The sequence below is a fragment of the Hydra vulgaris genome, chromosome 15 (assembly GCF_038396675.1).
Source record: "Hydra vulgaris chromosome 15, alternate assembly HydraT2T_AEP".
NCBI classification, from domain to species: Eukaryota; Metazoa; Cnidaria; class Hydrozoa; order Anthoathecata; family Hydridae; genus Hydra; species Hydra vulgaris.
The window spans coordinates 48798857-48815000 of record NC_088934.1 but is presented as its reverse complement, the minus strand read 5'-3'; the positions used below and the strand labels follow the sequence as shown (position 1 = coordinate 48815000).

General features: G+C 26.8%; 1 protein-coding gene across 4 annotated transcripts in view; it reads left to right on the top strand.

The window, feature by feature from the left end:
- Positions 1-16144, top strand: part of LOC105845456 (calbindin) — a 127052-nt gene that overhangs the window by 93960 nt on the left and 16948 nt on the right. For all 4 annotated transcript variants that reach the window (XM_065818726.1, XM_065818723.1, XM_065818725.1 and 1 more), the window contains 5 exons: positions 4181-4267; positions 4343-4402; positions 4578-4655; positions 5400-5455; positions 12923-12962. In XM_065818726.1, coding sequence (XP_065674798.1) covers positions 4181-4267; positions 4343-4402; positions 4578-4655; positions 5400-5455; positions 12923-12962 — 321 coding nt within the window. The remainder of the gene's footprint in view (positions 1-4180; positions 4268-4342; positions 4403-4577; positions 4656-5399; positions 5456-12922; positions 12963-16144) is intronic.

Here is a 16144-nt window from a genome sequence, read left to right as displayed (position 1 = left end):
TAAATGGTTTTGAATATATCAATCAATATATTTTGACAAAAGATCTTTACATCAAGGTTTACAAATAGTTAAAAAATAATCTTAAGTAAGGACCATGAAGTAGTATTAATAGTACAAATAATAATGACAATAATAATGATGATAAATTAAAAATTATAAGAATAATCAAATTATTATATAATAATAAACCAATATCAATTTTAAAACAATAATTTAATATTATGCACTGACAGGAAAATTACAAAATACACAGTTATATAATGACAAAATACACAGTTATATACTGACAAAATACACAGTTGTATACTGACAAAACGTAACAAGCTACCATGTAACTAAAACAATTACTGCAAAAAAAAGTAACAAGGATTTAATAAATATAATAATCCTTATATCAATATCATAATGAAAATAATTAAAGTAATATATTTCATTAAAAAATAAAATTAATTTTTTTTTCAATAACACTCACAAATAAAAACGTGTCACACACAAACACAAACATTTATTCACAAAAAGTATTTTTACAATAAATGAAAACGTTCAAATAAAAAAAGGAAACCATATCATAATACCCAGCAAACACATAGCATCCATCTAAATTAATAAAACTTGAAAGTTATACTTTTTTGTTTCTTCAAAAAGGTAGCAATTTTTATATTTTTAATTCTTTTTAACCATATATTATTATTATAATTATAATTATTACAACAAGTATGCACATAACATGCACAATTGCGCTTTATCGATGTGGGAAATTAAAAAAAAGAGTGATATACAAATCCTATTATAGCATGGAAAATTATTGAATTATAATAAAATTCTAGTAGCTCTTTTACTACGGATATCTAGCTTAGTACAGAACTGTTTTTATATCAAATGTCAACTTATACTAATCAATACAACTAATAATAAACTATTAATAATAATAATAAAAATAATAATAAACTGTATCAATTAATAATAATCTGTATCAATATTACAACTACAAATAATCAATAACAATAAGCTACAACTAACCAATAAGCATCTTCTAAAAATTTATGATATTTTGAGTTTATTTTTGATATTTATCTTCCATTTCTACTGCTAACTTAATAACTTATAAAGTAAAGATTTTAATGTGCATTAAATAAGCGGTGAAGCAAGAAATATTACACCTGGAATATCAAAGCCTTTAAATAAAGTCTTGCATGTTAAACCTTTCAGTATGTTTGATACTTGCATGTTAAACCTTTCAGAATGTTGATACACTGTATCAACTTTTGTTGATACAGTGTATCAACAAATTATTTGTTTGTAAAAGCAGTATTAAATTTGTGCATGATGATCAACACCCATTTTCATTTTTAATTACTTGGAATACTAGAGTCCTACCAAGTTCTATTCTAAAAATATTTTACCAGCTTTCATAATATTCTTTCTTCTATAGAACTCTGTTTGCTGATAACACAACTGTATATTTAAGTCTAGACAAAAAGTCATCATGTTTTTATTGTTTAGATCTATCAGCTAATTTTGGATGCAATCTCTCAGCTGCAACAATTTAGGCGTTGCAGTAACTGGAAAAGCTTAGTCTAAACGAAACTCAGTCGTTTAAAGCTAATAATTATAAAAATATAAAGATAATAAAATATTGCAATATTTTCATTTTGTTTTATATTTTTGAAAGGTAACACTTTTACTGAGTCTTTTATTTTATTTCTTATTGGATTATCCTTCAATACTGACCGCTCATGAAAATGATATATACAATTTATTGCAAATTTAGGATCTCTTAAGATTGCCTCTCTTTAATGAGATTTTCTTAGGCTTGTTTCTATAGTCTAAATCTATTGTTTATCGCTTCTATATTCAACATTTATTGTCCTTGCATGGAATGCTGTTGTCATATTGCTTTTGTCATATTGCGGCCGTGGCGCAGTGGTTAGAGCGCTTGCTTTAGAAGCATGAGATCCAGGTTCGAAACGAACTCTGAACATATATTCGCGTCATGGTAAGGAAGGAGGCGTAAACTTCCTAGTTAAATGCACTTCTGCGGTGCTCTGTGACAAAGCCGTTAGGTCTTCTTGGGGCACCTAAATAACAAAATAAAATAAAAATAAAAAAAGTATTGAACTTTTTTTATTAACAAGGTCTTCTCATATTTAGGCAAGGTTCAAAATTAAATTGTTGATGGGTTAGTTGCTAAGTTTAGGCCTCTGCCACATTGTTGCATAGAAACATCTGTTCTTCTCTTTTTATAGTACTAGAATGGTCGCTACACGTAAAAGTTTTTCTAAAATGTGTTTTTGGAAGGTACACGTCAATGCTCTGGAAAAAATAGAGAGCCTAGAGCGTAAGATTAACGAGGTTATTAAGTAAGTAAAGCCAGTTTTGTGTGAAATTGTGATTAGAATATTTTATCAAAAAAGTAAAAATGTTTAAAACAGCCAGAGCCTAATATCTTTTTTAAAGTATAATGACATAAGTTGAATCTTAAGTTAAAAAAAAATAATGCAAATAAACATAGTTATTTTTCTTTTCTGTTAAAAAAAAAGCATTGCCTAAGTTCTTATGGCACGTCATTTAAAACTTTTATCTACAGGGTCCAAAATTTGCTTGTTTATTTCTCATATTTTTGAGACCTGACTAATGTTGTTGCAAATGAATTCTTTTTTTATTTAGTCTAAGTCATATGCTGCAATTTTAAAAAATAAAATGGTAACTGAAATAAAAATGGTAAAACTAAGAAGCTAAGCTTGGTATCATGTTTTTTTCATTTCTAAAGTTTTTTACAAAAATGAATCAAACTTAATATCGCTCTAACTTTTTTTTATATATTTCAATTGAAATTCCAGTAATTTAAAAAAAAAAAATTTAACCTTTTACTCAATACTGATGCAAGTTCTTAATTGTCAGTTTTAAAACCAAATCTTTCAAAATTAAAATAAAAGGACAAAACGAATTAATTATTTGGTTGTTGACAAAAAGTTTCAAGATCAGGTAATAACTTTCCAACACTTTCTTGGAATATCTCTACTTTTTTCATTACTCTGTTATTTAAACCCAATCATCACTAATACTATAAAAGTTATTACGTGCATTATATACAAGAAAAGTTTAATGTATCATTTGTTGCATTTAGTCACATCTTGATTTGTCAATTCAAACAAGCTTCAAAACAAACTGTTTTGTATTGTTCTAAACTTTTTATTTGATCAGAATGATAAAGACTACTTTTAAGATTTTATCACATCAATTATGTAACAGTTTCGTTGTGTTTGAATGATTACCTTGAATAAAAACCAGCCAGTTTTCTTTTCAGTAAAAAATCAGCACACATTCTTTATTTGTTCAAAAGGCTACCACTCTAAATACTAGGATATAACCTACTTATAATAGAGGGGCTGTGTTATAAGTAGGTTATGTCCTAGTATTTACTAGATTATATTTGTTGTGCATAAATTTGTATGCCCTAGCTGAAATGCTAGGAAACCACCAGAAACTATACAACAAGATTTTTGAAACATTTCAAGTTTAATATAACCTCATAAATTAACAATTATCTGTCATCTGCTCCTAAATGCATAAGTTCTATAAGCACTTACTCAATTTCCATTTCTGTCATTGCATCCTCAAAATATGAATTTAAAATCGAAGGAAGTATTTATATTTAATTTAAAAATACTTCACTCAACATAAAAGGTAAAAAGCTATACCATCATCATTACATTATAATCAATGGTCAATTAAATATATCTAATTTTAGTTTTTCTGTTTTTTTTTTTACATTTTTTTTTAAGTAAAATTTTACAAGTAAAAATTTACATTTAACATGTACAAGAATTTGTTCTTTTATTTACGTTTTTCATACCTTGTGTTTATTTATTCTTTTATATATAATTAACATTTCTAATCTAGATAAATTTTTATGTAAGTAAAACAAAACTTGTGTACACAAAGTTGTGTTTTTTGTCATTATACCTGAAGATGTCAATTCATGTCTATATAAATCATGTATATATTTATATGTATATATATATATATATATATATATATATATATATATATATATATATATATATATATATATATATATATATATATATATATATATATATATATAAATATATATATATATATACAGTATTATCATTATTATTATTTAAATTCTAGATTCTTGATGATTTTTTTTTAGATATACGAAACACTAAGAATCTTAGAGTTTAACTTTTTGAAAAGATATCGTGGAAGATCAAAATACTTGCTTGCTGATGTTTTAAAGGTTCGAAAATTGATATTTTAATTAAGTTTTAGGATTAATGAAATAAATATAGTATAGTTAATATTTTTTTACTAGATCTGGACAAATTATACCTCAAGTACAAAGATTGATATTATGGAGAGCGAAGAATTAGACGTAAGAATATTAATAGAAAGAAAAAATATTATAAGGAGGAAAAAATATAAAATTTTTTTAAGAGTCTAAACAGATTTTAAAGTTCTTTAGTTATACTTTTATTCAATCGTTTTTAAATATTCTACAAAAATATACATATAACTTTATTTTTGTTAGTTTAACCTTCTTGTTGTAGGCATTTGCATTCGATTTAATGGGACATTCTTTTCAGAAGTATAATCTTCATCTTATCAAACAACTTTCTAAAAGTCTTGTAGGTGTTTTTGAATTTTAAAGTAAAGATTTTTACTATATTTATTGTGAAATTTCAGCACATCCGAATAAATTTTGTTGATGTTTAGAGAAGTATTAAGAAGTCTTAATAAAAAAATTAAGTTTAAAATGTGTTAAATACAAACAAAAAATGCTAAAATAAACTTATCGCGAGCAGTTCTTCAGGTTGGGCCAATTTCAGATTAATGCTGAATTTGTTGTGCTGCTTAAGATAAGTATGATGTTAAGTAAGAATACATGTTGACTTTTCGGTTAGAGCAGATAATAAAATAATTTTTTAAACAAAAAAAGTCTTCAAAAGAGTCTGATTATTAGGAGTAAATTTAAAAAAGCAATTAGTAAAATTTGTAAAAGATCAAATTAGTAAAAGAGATGGGACAACTTTTTGATAGCTCATAAACAACTTTTTTTTATATAAAAAGTCATTTTTGAGCATAACTTTTTAAATGCATTTAAAACAACGTTTAAAATAGAAAGAAAAAATATATTTGTTAAAATGTGATTTTCAAAATTGAAGACTATATTTAGAATTGATATGATAAAATTGTTCTTATTAGAGAGGATTTATTCACATAACTAAATAAAAAATTATATTTTTTTATTTAGTTTTGTGAATAAAATAATAAAGTAAAAGTGCTCATAACTAAAATTCAATGTGATTTTTTATAGAATTTGTTTCTATTTCATTTGAACATTTTGATATAAACATAAAATAAATCTTTAGATTTATTTGGCTGGTTGCTGTAAAGAAGAGCAAATTAATTTTTATGGTTTTGTAAAGTAAGTTAGTTTAAAATATTTGTTTTAAGTAGGGAATATTTTTGATTTTATTAATATTTGTTTGAGAAATCTGGCAAAGTGCTTCTTTGTAAAATTACTTCGTGATCCTAACAACGCTTTTATTTATTTTTTATTTTTTTTTAAATTAAGGTTTTACAATAAATTGTGTAGGCATAAACTGCCTGTCAACCTAATTATATAATACTTGACAATTACAGAGTTTGTATAATTAATAGAAAATAAAATGTGGATTAGTCGTAGAGAAGCCATTCATTTTTTAGATGATTGTCTAGAAGCAGTTTAAACGTTTTTAGAGATAACGCTGATACAATGTGATTAGGAAGAGAGTTCCATTTATTTATTATTCTTAAAGAAAAAAAATTCATACGTAAATTTAATCGCGAAGATTGTTTTTTTAGTTTATATATATGACCACGAGTAATAAATTTACTATCTATTTCAAAAAGACTTCTGTCACTATTGTTGTTTTTGCACCATTTGTAGACGTTGATTAGGTCTGCACGAAGTAGCCTGTATTTTACAGTTGTCATATTTAATGCCAACAATCTTTGTTCACACGGTTTATTGTTTAAGATCAAAAAAGATAAAAAAAAAAAGAAAAAAAAGAAAAGATAAAAAGGCAATAGAAAGTTTATGATTGCCTTATTTTGTGGTGATCGAAAACTTTGAATTCCACCCAATATTGTCAATTCTTAATTTCTTGGTTTCACAATGACTTTGAAAATGGCGAACCTCATTTTTTAAACGGAAAAAAATAAAAATTTAACAAGTTACGTACGGAAGACATGTGCACTCGTCAAACGAAACTCTCCTTGCCTACGGGAACAAGTATACATATTAATAATTTTTTGTTCTGAAGGTTTTATTCTAACAAAAATAAACACCCATCAGTTGAGTTTTTATGTAAAAGCATATATTTGTTAATATTTAACTTTACCTTTGATTTTAAACAAATTAAGCACTTTTTATGTTTTTTAGGGGTAAGATATCGTAAATGTACAATTTTTTTTCAGCTATTTCAGCTTCATTGAAAAAATTAAAGATTTAAAGATAACATTTAGATATAAATATCATCTGCATCGCTCAAAACCGTTGATGCTTCTTCTGTTTCTCCTATGTTTTGATGATACAATCTAAATCAAGGATCAATACAGAGATCTGGTTGGTCAGCACAGTATCTGCAAGCATATTTTGATTCTCTCCTAAATTGATTTTTTAAGCTTTGCTTACATTTTTTTGTAGGTTTTATTTTTTTTCAATCTGTGAATTGTTAATGGGTAATGGAAACTTGTTGTTCTCCAAATAAACTTTTTATAATATTCTCTCAAAACTCAACAAGATGGCAAAATTCTTTATTGTTTGAAAGTTTGGTATAAAGGTAGAAAGAGTTATTTAACATCATTTCTAGGATATGGACTCCTGCCTTTTGTTCCACCTTAAAGTTTTTCAGAGACCGGAGTGATAGAATAATTGTCACTTAAGTCAATGCCCAACATTGAGTTATTGTAGTCTCGGTCAGTATTTAGTCTGTATTTTTCTTTTCCCTGACTCATGGTAACTTTTACCAATTGTTGAGCTTGTATGTTGGATATGGTAAGTCTTTCCATTTGGAAACTGCAACGTCATTTTGTGATCTGCAAATTACCTCTACTTTCTTTAATTTTGCATTTTAAACTGCCTCTAGGTTTCATTTTCTTCTTTCCTAAGAGTCTCTGTGTTGTATTTTGTTTGAGTAGATAGGAATTCTGTCAGAGAAACTGAGTTGTAGTAGTTGTCTGTTAACACATAATTATTTGAATAAGGTTTCAGTAGTTTAAATACTGTTGCTGTGGCCTGTCCCAAATTATGTTCATCATTAAAACCTTGCACTCCATACGCTTCTACAGTAAGGACTAATGCATTATGGGTGCAGAGTTCATAGAATTTTATTCGATATTTTATTTTTTTCTATACATATATACTATTCTTTGAGTATTGACGAAAAACTAAGCGTCCACGCCAAAGCATCATTGACTCATCAATTAAAAGATATTTATCAGGTGTTACCAGTTTGAGCATTACTTCATTCAAGTGATCTTTAATCATTTACAGTTTGCTAAGTCTATTATTCTCAAATTTAGGCTTTCCACTGAAGTTATAAAAACATAATGTTGACTCAAATCGTTCTCTGGTTAACAGGGAGAAGAAATATTTGTTTTTGTACAGAGAAACTCTACTTTATACTTTTTGTAAGATGGTTGAGAAATTAAACCTATACTGAGAAGGATTCCAATAAACTTTATCATTTCATCGAGATTGTCCTCTTTCTTATGGCTCCATAAAAATCTTGTAATGATCAAACTGTAATAATAACTTTGTCGGCATGGTCATTTGTTTTCTGTAACATTGTATTCAGTAAGTAATCTGTCAGCAACAAATTAAAGAAAAAACCGTTGGAAAAAGTTTATTTTTCTTTAATATTGTTTATTACGTTTTATATATTTTTTACGTTATCTTTTATCCTTATTTAGAATCTGGTTTTGATAAAAAACAATTGAATTTAACTTTTTAAATAGTATTAATTATGTTCATCATTGGAATTTAACAATGGAGTTTAACTTTTTAAATAGTATTAATTTCAGTAAAATGATTATTGTGGGGCATATCGGGACAACAAGACTTTTATACAATTGACTATATTATGACCATTTCGTAACGATGCTCACATTTTTATGGTTTTATTTTTAATCTAAAATTTTGTTTTCCTTACTTAGAAAGACAATAAATTCAAAGAAATTTTTATTTTTTTAAATTAACTTTGATTATTATTAGTGTTTAATAATTGTTTAGTGTTTAAAATCGCTCACATTTTTGGCATTTTTTGCCAAAATTGTGAGTGATTTATTGATTAAGTAAAAAAAAAACTTAGAATCAGAAAAATCCTGATACATATGACATTTAATTTTGCTCTAAATTGGCATAATGCTGATAAGCATTATGCCAATTTAGGATGAAATTTCGACGAAAAAAAAACTTTCATACTTTATGGACAACTCCTAAGAGTATTTTATAGTTTAACACAAAAAGTTTTTTTTATTTTAGCAGTTATTATTTTTTTTTTTGTGGTGTATGAGTGTGGGCATGTAGTTTTTAAAGGAATTAATGTCATAACATTCTTAAATTATAGGTAGCCTTCTTTTTTTTTCATTTTTAAAGCTTACAATTTACAATTACCTGCTACTTTTTAACTGTCCCGTTTTGCTCCACCTACATGTGAAGTGTAATAAGTTTTGCTAGTTTTTTTTCTTAGGTTGTTGTAGTTTCTTTTTTCTTAGGTTGTTGTAGTTTATTTTTTCTTAGGTTGTTGTAGTTTATTTTTTCTTAGGTTGTTGTAGTTTATTTTTTCTTAGGTTGTTGTAGTTTATTTTTTCTTAGGTTGTTGTAGTTTATTTTTTCTTAGGTTGTTGTAGTTTATTTTTTCTTAGGTTGTTGTAGTTTATTTTTTCTTAGGTTGTTGTAGTTTCTTTTTTCTTAGGTTGTTGTAGTTTCTTTTTTCTTAGGTTGTTGTAGTTTATTTTTTCTTAGGTTGTTGTAGTTTATTTTTTCTTAGGTTGTTGTAGTTTATTTTTTCTTAGGTTGTTGTAGTTTATTTTTTCTTAGGTTGTTGTAGTTTATTTTTTCTTAGGTTGTTGTAGTTTCTTTTTTCTTAGGTTGTTGTAGTTTCTTTTTTCTTAGGTTGTTGTAGTTTATTTTTTCTTAGGTTGTTGTAGTTTATTTTTAGAAATTATTTTTTTTTGATTTATTGTTTTCTTATTTCAATGAATTTTAAGAAATTTATAAAGAACAGTGTTAACTATGATTAGTTTATTTGCAACTAACATTTGTTTCTTAAGTGGTTATATAAATTATTTAAATAAAGCTTCTAACCTTATAAGTATCATGTTTGCAGACGATACTATTTTATTTCTGTCAAACAATGACATTTATGAGCTTTTTTCAAATATGAATAAAGAACTCAATCACATCTCCAACTTTCGACTATTTCTACTAAATTGGCCAAAAGTGTTGGAATTTTATACAAGGTTAGATACTATCTAAGTAAACAAAATTTAATTCAACTCTACTACTCATTTATTCATAGCTATATAAGTTATGCAAATATTGTTTGGGAAAGTACCTCTAAAAGTAAGTTACAAAATCTCTACCATCGTCAGAAACATGCAATGTGTTTATTATGTTTTGAAAATGGTTTTTCTCATTCAAATATTTTATTTAAAAGTGTTAAAGTACTTAACGTTTACTAACTCAATGTCTAAATATTTTATGTTTTATGTTTTGTTGTAAAAGTGAACAACGATTGTTCATTTTTAAAGATCTTTTTACCCATAAAGCTATAAGCAAATATACTTTACGAAATAATAATTTATTAATTGAACTTTTTGTCAAACAAAGTTTAATCAATTTTGCATAAACTATCGAGCACTGTATTTATAGAACAAAGTTGTTGTTCCTAATTTTGATTTGTCATTTTCGTTTTCCGTATTTAAAACTAAATTATAAAACTATGTTTTTTCTACTGGCAATATATATAATCATTTTTATTATTATTATTATTATTATTATTATTATAAATGCAACTGCTACAGAATAATATTCTGTGAATCTAACAAATAATTTGTAGACTATATGGCAGTCCAATTTGAGTCTTGATTCATAATTAAGTTTACTTAAAGCAGGCACTAGTTTAGTAGCTCATTTTTTGAATTTTTTCAAGATTTTCCATGTTTTTTTTTCTATAAGGATCCCATGCTGAAGAAAATGTTTCAAGATGAGGTCTTACAAGTGACGTGTACTAAATCTTGAAAGATTTTACGTTCCAGTAATTGAAAGTTCACTTAAGCATTCTGAGAATATAATTAGCTTTTGACGCAGCTTTTTGGCATTAGATTTCCCATTTTAAGTTGTTTGTAATTATAACACCAAGATCATGTTTGGATATTGTTTCCTGTAATTCCTGACCATTTATATAATATTTATGTTTATAAATGTTGTTATTTTTTTTTTTTCCTATATACATACCTTTACATTTATCATTATTAAATTTCTTATGCCAGTCTTTAGCTCATTTTGCAGCTGTGTCAATGTCTTTTTGAAATGAAATGCTATCTAATGGATTTTTTATGATCGCAATAAGTTTTATATTATCTGCAAAAAGCCTAATAAAATTTGTCATCGCTTCTGGCATATTATTAATAAATATAACAAAAAATAGTAGTCCTAAACTAGAACCCTGTTGAATTCCGCTAACTATGTTGCACCAATCAGAGTGATAGTTATCCATAACTACTCTCTGCATCCTTCCTTTAATGAATGAGCTTCACCATTTAAGAAGATTGCCTTTGATACCATAAGCTTCTAGTTTTGTGATAAGAGCATCATGCGGTACTAGGTCAAAGGCTTTAGCAAAATCAAGGAATACTGTATCAATTGAGACACTGAAGTTTAGCGACTCAGTTATAATGTCCAATGTCTCTAGTAAGTTTAACAGGCAAGATTTATATGTAACAAACCCATTTTGTTGGTCAGAGAGCAATTTGTTATCAATGAGATGTTTTGTGATTACTTTTTTTATTATTCTTTCCATAATTTTACATACTACAGATGTGAGCGCAATGGGTCTATAGTTTGATGGGTTTGTTCTGCTGCCTTTTTAAATAATGGTGACAGATTTGCTTCTTTCCATTTTGTTGGAATGCAGCCTAATTCGCATGAGCATTTAAAAATAATAGATAATATTTTTGTGTAGCTATTTGAGCAGTTTTTTAATAAATATGGGTAGATCCCATCAGCACCAGCTTGTTTGTATTCATTTTGCAAATCAAGTTCTATTTTAATAATTGAGCTCTCAAAGAAATCAGTGTTGAATGGGCAGATTGATTCTGTTCTTGATTTAAAGTGAGGATATTTTTTATTATTTTGGACAGAATTAAAAACATAAAAATGGAGGTTGGATTGATTGAAAATTTCTTATCTATCAAATAAGGTTATGCCATCTTTTGTAATGAGGGAACGAATTTTTTGGTGATTGTTTTTTTTACTATTTTCATATGCGTATATTAATTTAGGATTTAGTTTAGCTTTTTTGATCAAATTGGATTCGTAATTAATTTTCTGGGCTTTTATAAGCTTCTTTAATGCTTTACAGTGAGATGAATTTTTTTTTTTTGATGGAATCTTGTTTATTTGAGGCTAAAAATAAGCACCAAATGCTTTTTTTCATTCGTATTTGGGTTTTTAAAGTATTAGTTAGCCAATTAGGTCTGTATTTAGTGAATGAGATAACAATTTTTTGAATAGGAATGAATTTGTCCATAGCTAAATTAGTTTCAGTTATTATTTTTCATACATATCATTAATATCAGTGTCATTAGTAAGTTTTTCAAAATTTAGACTAAATATTTCAAGATACTAATATTTCAAGATCTAAATATTTCAAGATACTTGAAAAGTATTTTGAAATATTATTTTTATTCATTTCGATATACTGTAATATATTTTGTTTCAGTTATTAAGCTAAATCTTACTGAAGAATGTAGATGAAATGTAAAATTTCTTTTACTCTAAATAATTTGTAAAATTATTTTCAGTCTTTGTTTATTCTACATTGTTAATTGTTATTAGATCAATTGTATTTTTATTTTATTATATATACACATTTGATATATTTTATATGGTTCTGGCGACAAGATCTTTTGGATCTTCTTTCAGATACCATGTTTATATATTGTTATATTGTTATATTTCGATTAATAATTGTTTAAAATTAAAAAAAAAGTGTCACTTTGTAGTGCTTACCTGAAACTTAACGATTAAGTTGTGAAAATCTAAAATATTCAATTTGTATTTTGTCAAACATTTGACGTTTACTTGATTGTATAATTTTTACTTTTTTAAATTTTAATTTTGAATTAAGGTCGCCTACTCCAAAACTTCAGAGGAGTTATGCATCATTCTTTTTTTTTAATTTTGCTTGAAACTCTTCTCCCTAAACTTCGAAGTTCGTACCTTGTTAAACAATGCTATTACCAACACTGTTAATTTAGGTATTTATAAACGCTTATTTATAAACTCGTACATTTTTGGTAAAAAAGAAATTTCTTACACTAGCCAAAATATAACTTGTGTAGTTGTAAAAACTAGGTGCTGAGATCCTTATCGTTATTATGCATAATTGTGAAAAATGTACTACCATAAAATATACCCACTACATAAAATATATTAAGTTTTTCTAAAACCTTTAAAATAATGTTTTGGTATGCGCTGCATAAGAACTTCAATATATATTCATACAAATTAAATAAAGGCTATTTATAATACTAATAAAAGTTATACTATAAATTAAAAAAATATTTCAAATTGAAAATTATATACAATAAATTTTAACAATAAATTTATTATTTATTTTAGATTGTTTATTGATGACAAAATCCTTAATATGACATTTCCTGTGAGTTTTACTTTTGTAATTAAAATACATTATTTATTGAATTAGTATTTCGTATTTTTATACAAAATGTGTCATTTTATGTAGTTAACAATTTTTTAAAATTTGAAAATATACTTTTGTGAACATTATTTAACTTCATATAGTTTTTTTTTTTTTTTTTGAGTAGCTGTGTCAGGGTTCTGTTCTGCAGGGTTTTGTTCAGAGTTATGCAAGTTCTTAATTAAGCGCCCATTCTACCATGATATATGTTAAGCAACCATTCCCTCAAACAAGGACATTTTATTTAAAATTTTCTAACAACATTTTGGCTAGCATTTTATTCTTCATCATTGCATTCTTCATCTTCAGGTCGAATTTTTTCTTTTCTTGCTAGTTAGATTATGTAATTAAGTTGTCATGGTTTGCAAACACAGCAAAACAAACATATACATATAATTTAAGACAACAGAAAAAAAAAAACACAATTGAAGTACATATAATTGAAGACAACAAAAAAAACAACACTTTCTTGAAACTTTCAAAGGCTAAGTAAAGGAACTACTAAAAAAATTAAGAAAAAATATTGAAGAAATGAAGAATAAATAAAACAGTTTCTTAAATGAAACAGTTTATAGTTAAAGTGACATTTAAAAAGACATTTAAAATAAAAGTTATTCTTGAACAAGTTATTGATTGACATAGATTAATGGGAAGCAGAGATGTTGATATAACACAATAGTTATGCTATAACTAAACAATGTAGGTAAAATTATTATCAAAAAACTAAAATTAATAGTTATACTAATAAACAAAACATAAATAATTCTTTTAGAACAACTATGCTTCTGTTATGTACATATAATTAATGAAGGGCTATGGTTTAGCGCATGGTACACAATTAGTAAACGGTTATCATACAATGTCTTATGGCCTAAGGCGATTCTAGCAATAAAATAAGGGGGGAAAGGGGGTGGGGTAAATTCTTAGTAAGTACCAACTGCTTCCTATAAAAAAAAAAGTTCTTTAGCTAAAATTCACCAGACTGCAATCTGTCAAATGCCTGACCAGCCAACTAATTTTATCAAAAAATAGACCATTAAAAATCCTTCTTTGGAGGTTGTGACACTCCTGTAAAAAAGCCTCTGTTTACAGCTAGTGATGTGTTGGCACACGACTAAGTTCTTTTTGGGTTATCTTAGTATTATGCATGTGTCTTTAGGAAGCAAAATATCTAAGGTTTGATACAACTTTAGTGTGAATTTAAATTCATGCCACCTTCTTTAGCTATGACACATGTTATCTTTTTCATTTATAAAACTTTGTTACCGTAGGAACTAATAAACAAAAGTAATATAGAAAACTACATTAAGTTATAACTAGATTAATACAACGCATTGTTGACTGGAAACTAATTCTAAAGCATTTTTACCGACAATGAAGCCTGTTATGTTGTCAGTTTCCTTCCTTACCACTGCCGCTTGTTGGCTATATATATATATATATATATATATATATATATATATATATATATATATATATATATATATATATATATATATATATATATATATATATATATATACATATATATATATATTAGGATGGTGCAGAAAATAAAATGATTTCATATCTTAGAGGCACTTGCACTTTTATGTTCATTTTGCTTCGTAAATACACCACAAAAAATTTGAAGAACATTGGACAATATTTAGAACTGTCTCATTGACCTCAGCATTGTCTCATTGAATTTTCAGCATTTTAAGTAACTTTTAAGAATATTCTAAAAACTTATAATTTTTTTATTAATTTATAAAACAAATTAACAAATTTTATATCTGAACAGTAAATTAAAAGGAAGTTTTATTTTAATATTTTTCCATTAAAGTTCAGTTTTCACTGTTTTTTCCATGTATTCAGTTAACTATTCAGTTACAACTAACATCTGAAAGTAATGTTGATTTATTTGGATTGGGAAATCTTTGCCGGTAACTTTCCACCATTTGAAACAAATGTTTTTGCTCTTCTTTTTTTGTTATTGTAGAATTAAATGCAGTGGCTAGAGCTGTTCCTCTTTCTGCACTATCATTAACAACTTTTAGTGCCTTAACTGTTTTCATTGCGGCCTGATAAGTTGGAATATCTACCACATCTCAACATCCTCCTTCAGATAGGGCATGTCTAACTGTAGGGCATCAAAAAAGAAATGTGAAGGTGATCCAATAAAATACTCCAGAAGTTTTGCACTCATATCTTCATTTCCAGTGTATCGGATTGATCAACAATCAAGTTCTTGATTATCTGCAATCTGATCTTGCAATTTTGCTGCCATAAGTTTTTTCGTCATAAGTCATATGTATCACCAGATCAGAAAACAGACCAAGCAGTGCTAGTTCTTCTCCAAGATATCTATGGCAACCTACTGCTTTCAACACAGTTGTTGAGATAATTTTTGATGTTAAACTGCACTTTGTTAATGCTTTTATGAAATTCATATCGTTGAATGGAGCATTGCATGAGTGTGAGCAGGTTATCCGTGCTTTTACAAAGATACGAGCAACAAACAAACCAAATTCCTAGCACTCTGAACTTTTACGTTTGGTGAACTCAAGTTGAGTTTGAAATAAGAAAATCTTTCAAACATCAATTATTTTAGACATCGAGGTGGAATATTTCCAAGAAAGATCAAAGTAAGTTCCATAAGTTCATGATAATCTTCTCTGGTTAAGTTACCTGCCTTTCCATTCAACACTCCTATAATAAAATCAACTACCTCTCTCTTCAATTCTTTAAGTTCTTTATTTAAACGATGATTGGTGCAAGCTGTATATGTTTCTTGGTCTATGTTTTGCCAATCTTTTTGAAATCGACGAAACAACAACACATTTTGACCAGAGGATGGACCAAAAACTACCTTGAAGACATTCCCGCACAGAACTTCATGCACATGATGGCAACAAGCCAACCAGAGCAGATTTTTTTCAAGTTTTCTTTCTAAATTTATGCACGCCCCATTTAGTCGACCTGTGGTTGATGCTGTAGTGTTGAAAGAAATTGCAACTACTCGATTTTGCAATTTCCAATCAGAAAAAGCAACCATTGTTGCATTTACTATAAGCTCACCAGTCCCTTGTGCCACTTTTGGAATTGCCAAAAGTTTTTCTGTTCCTAATCCTGAAACTCGAGTCGCCTGATGATCGACTTTT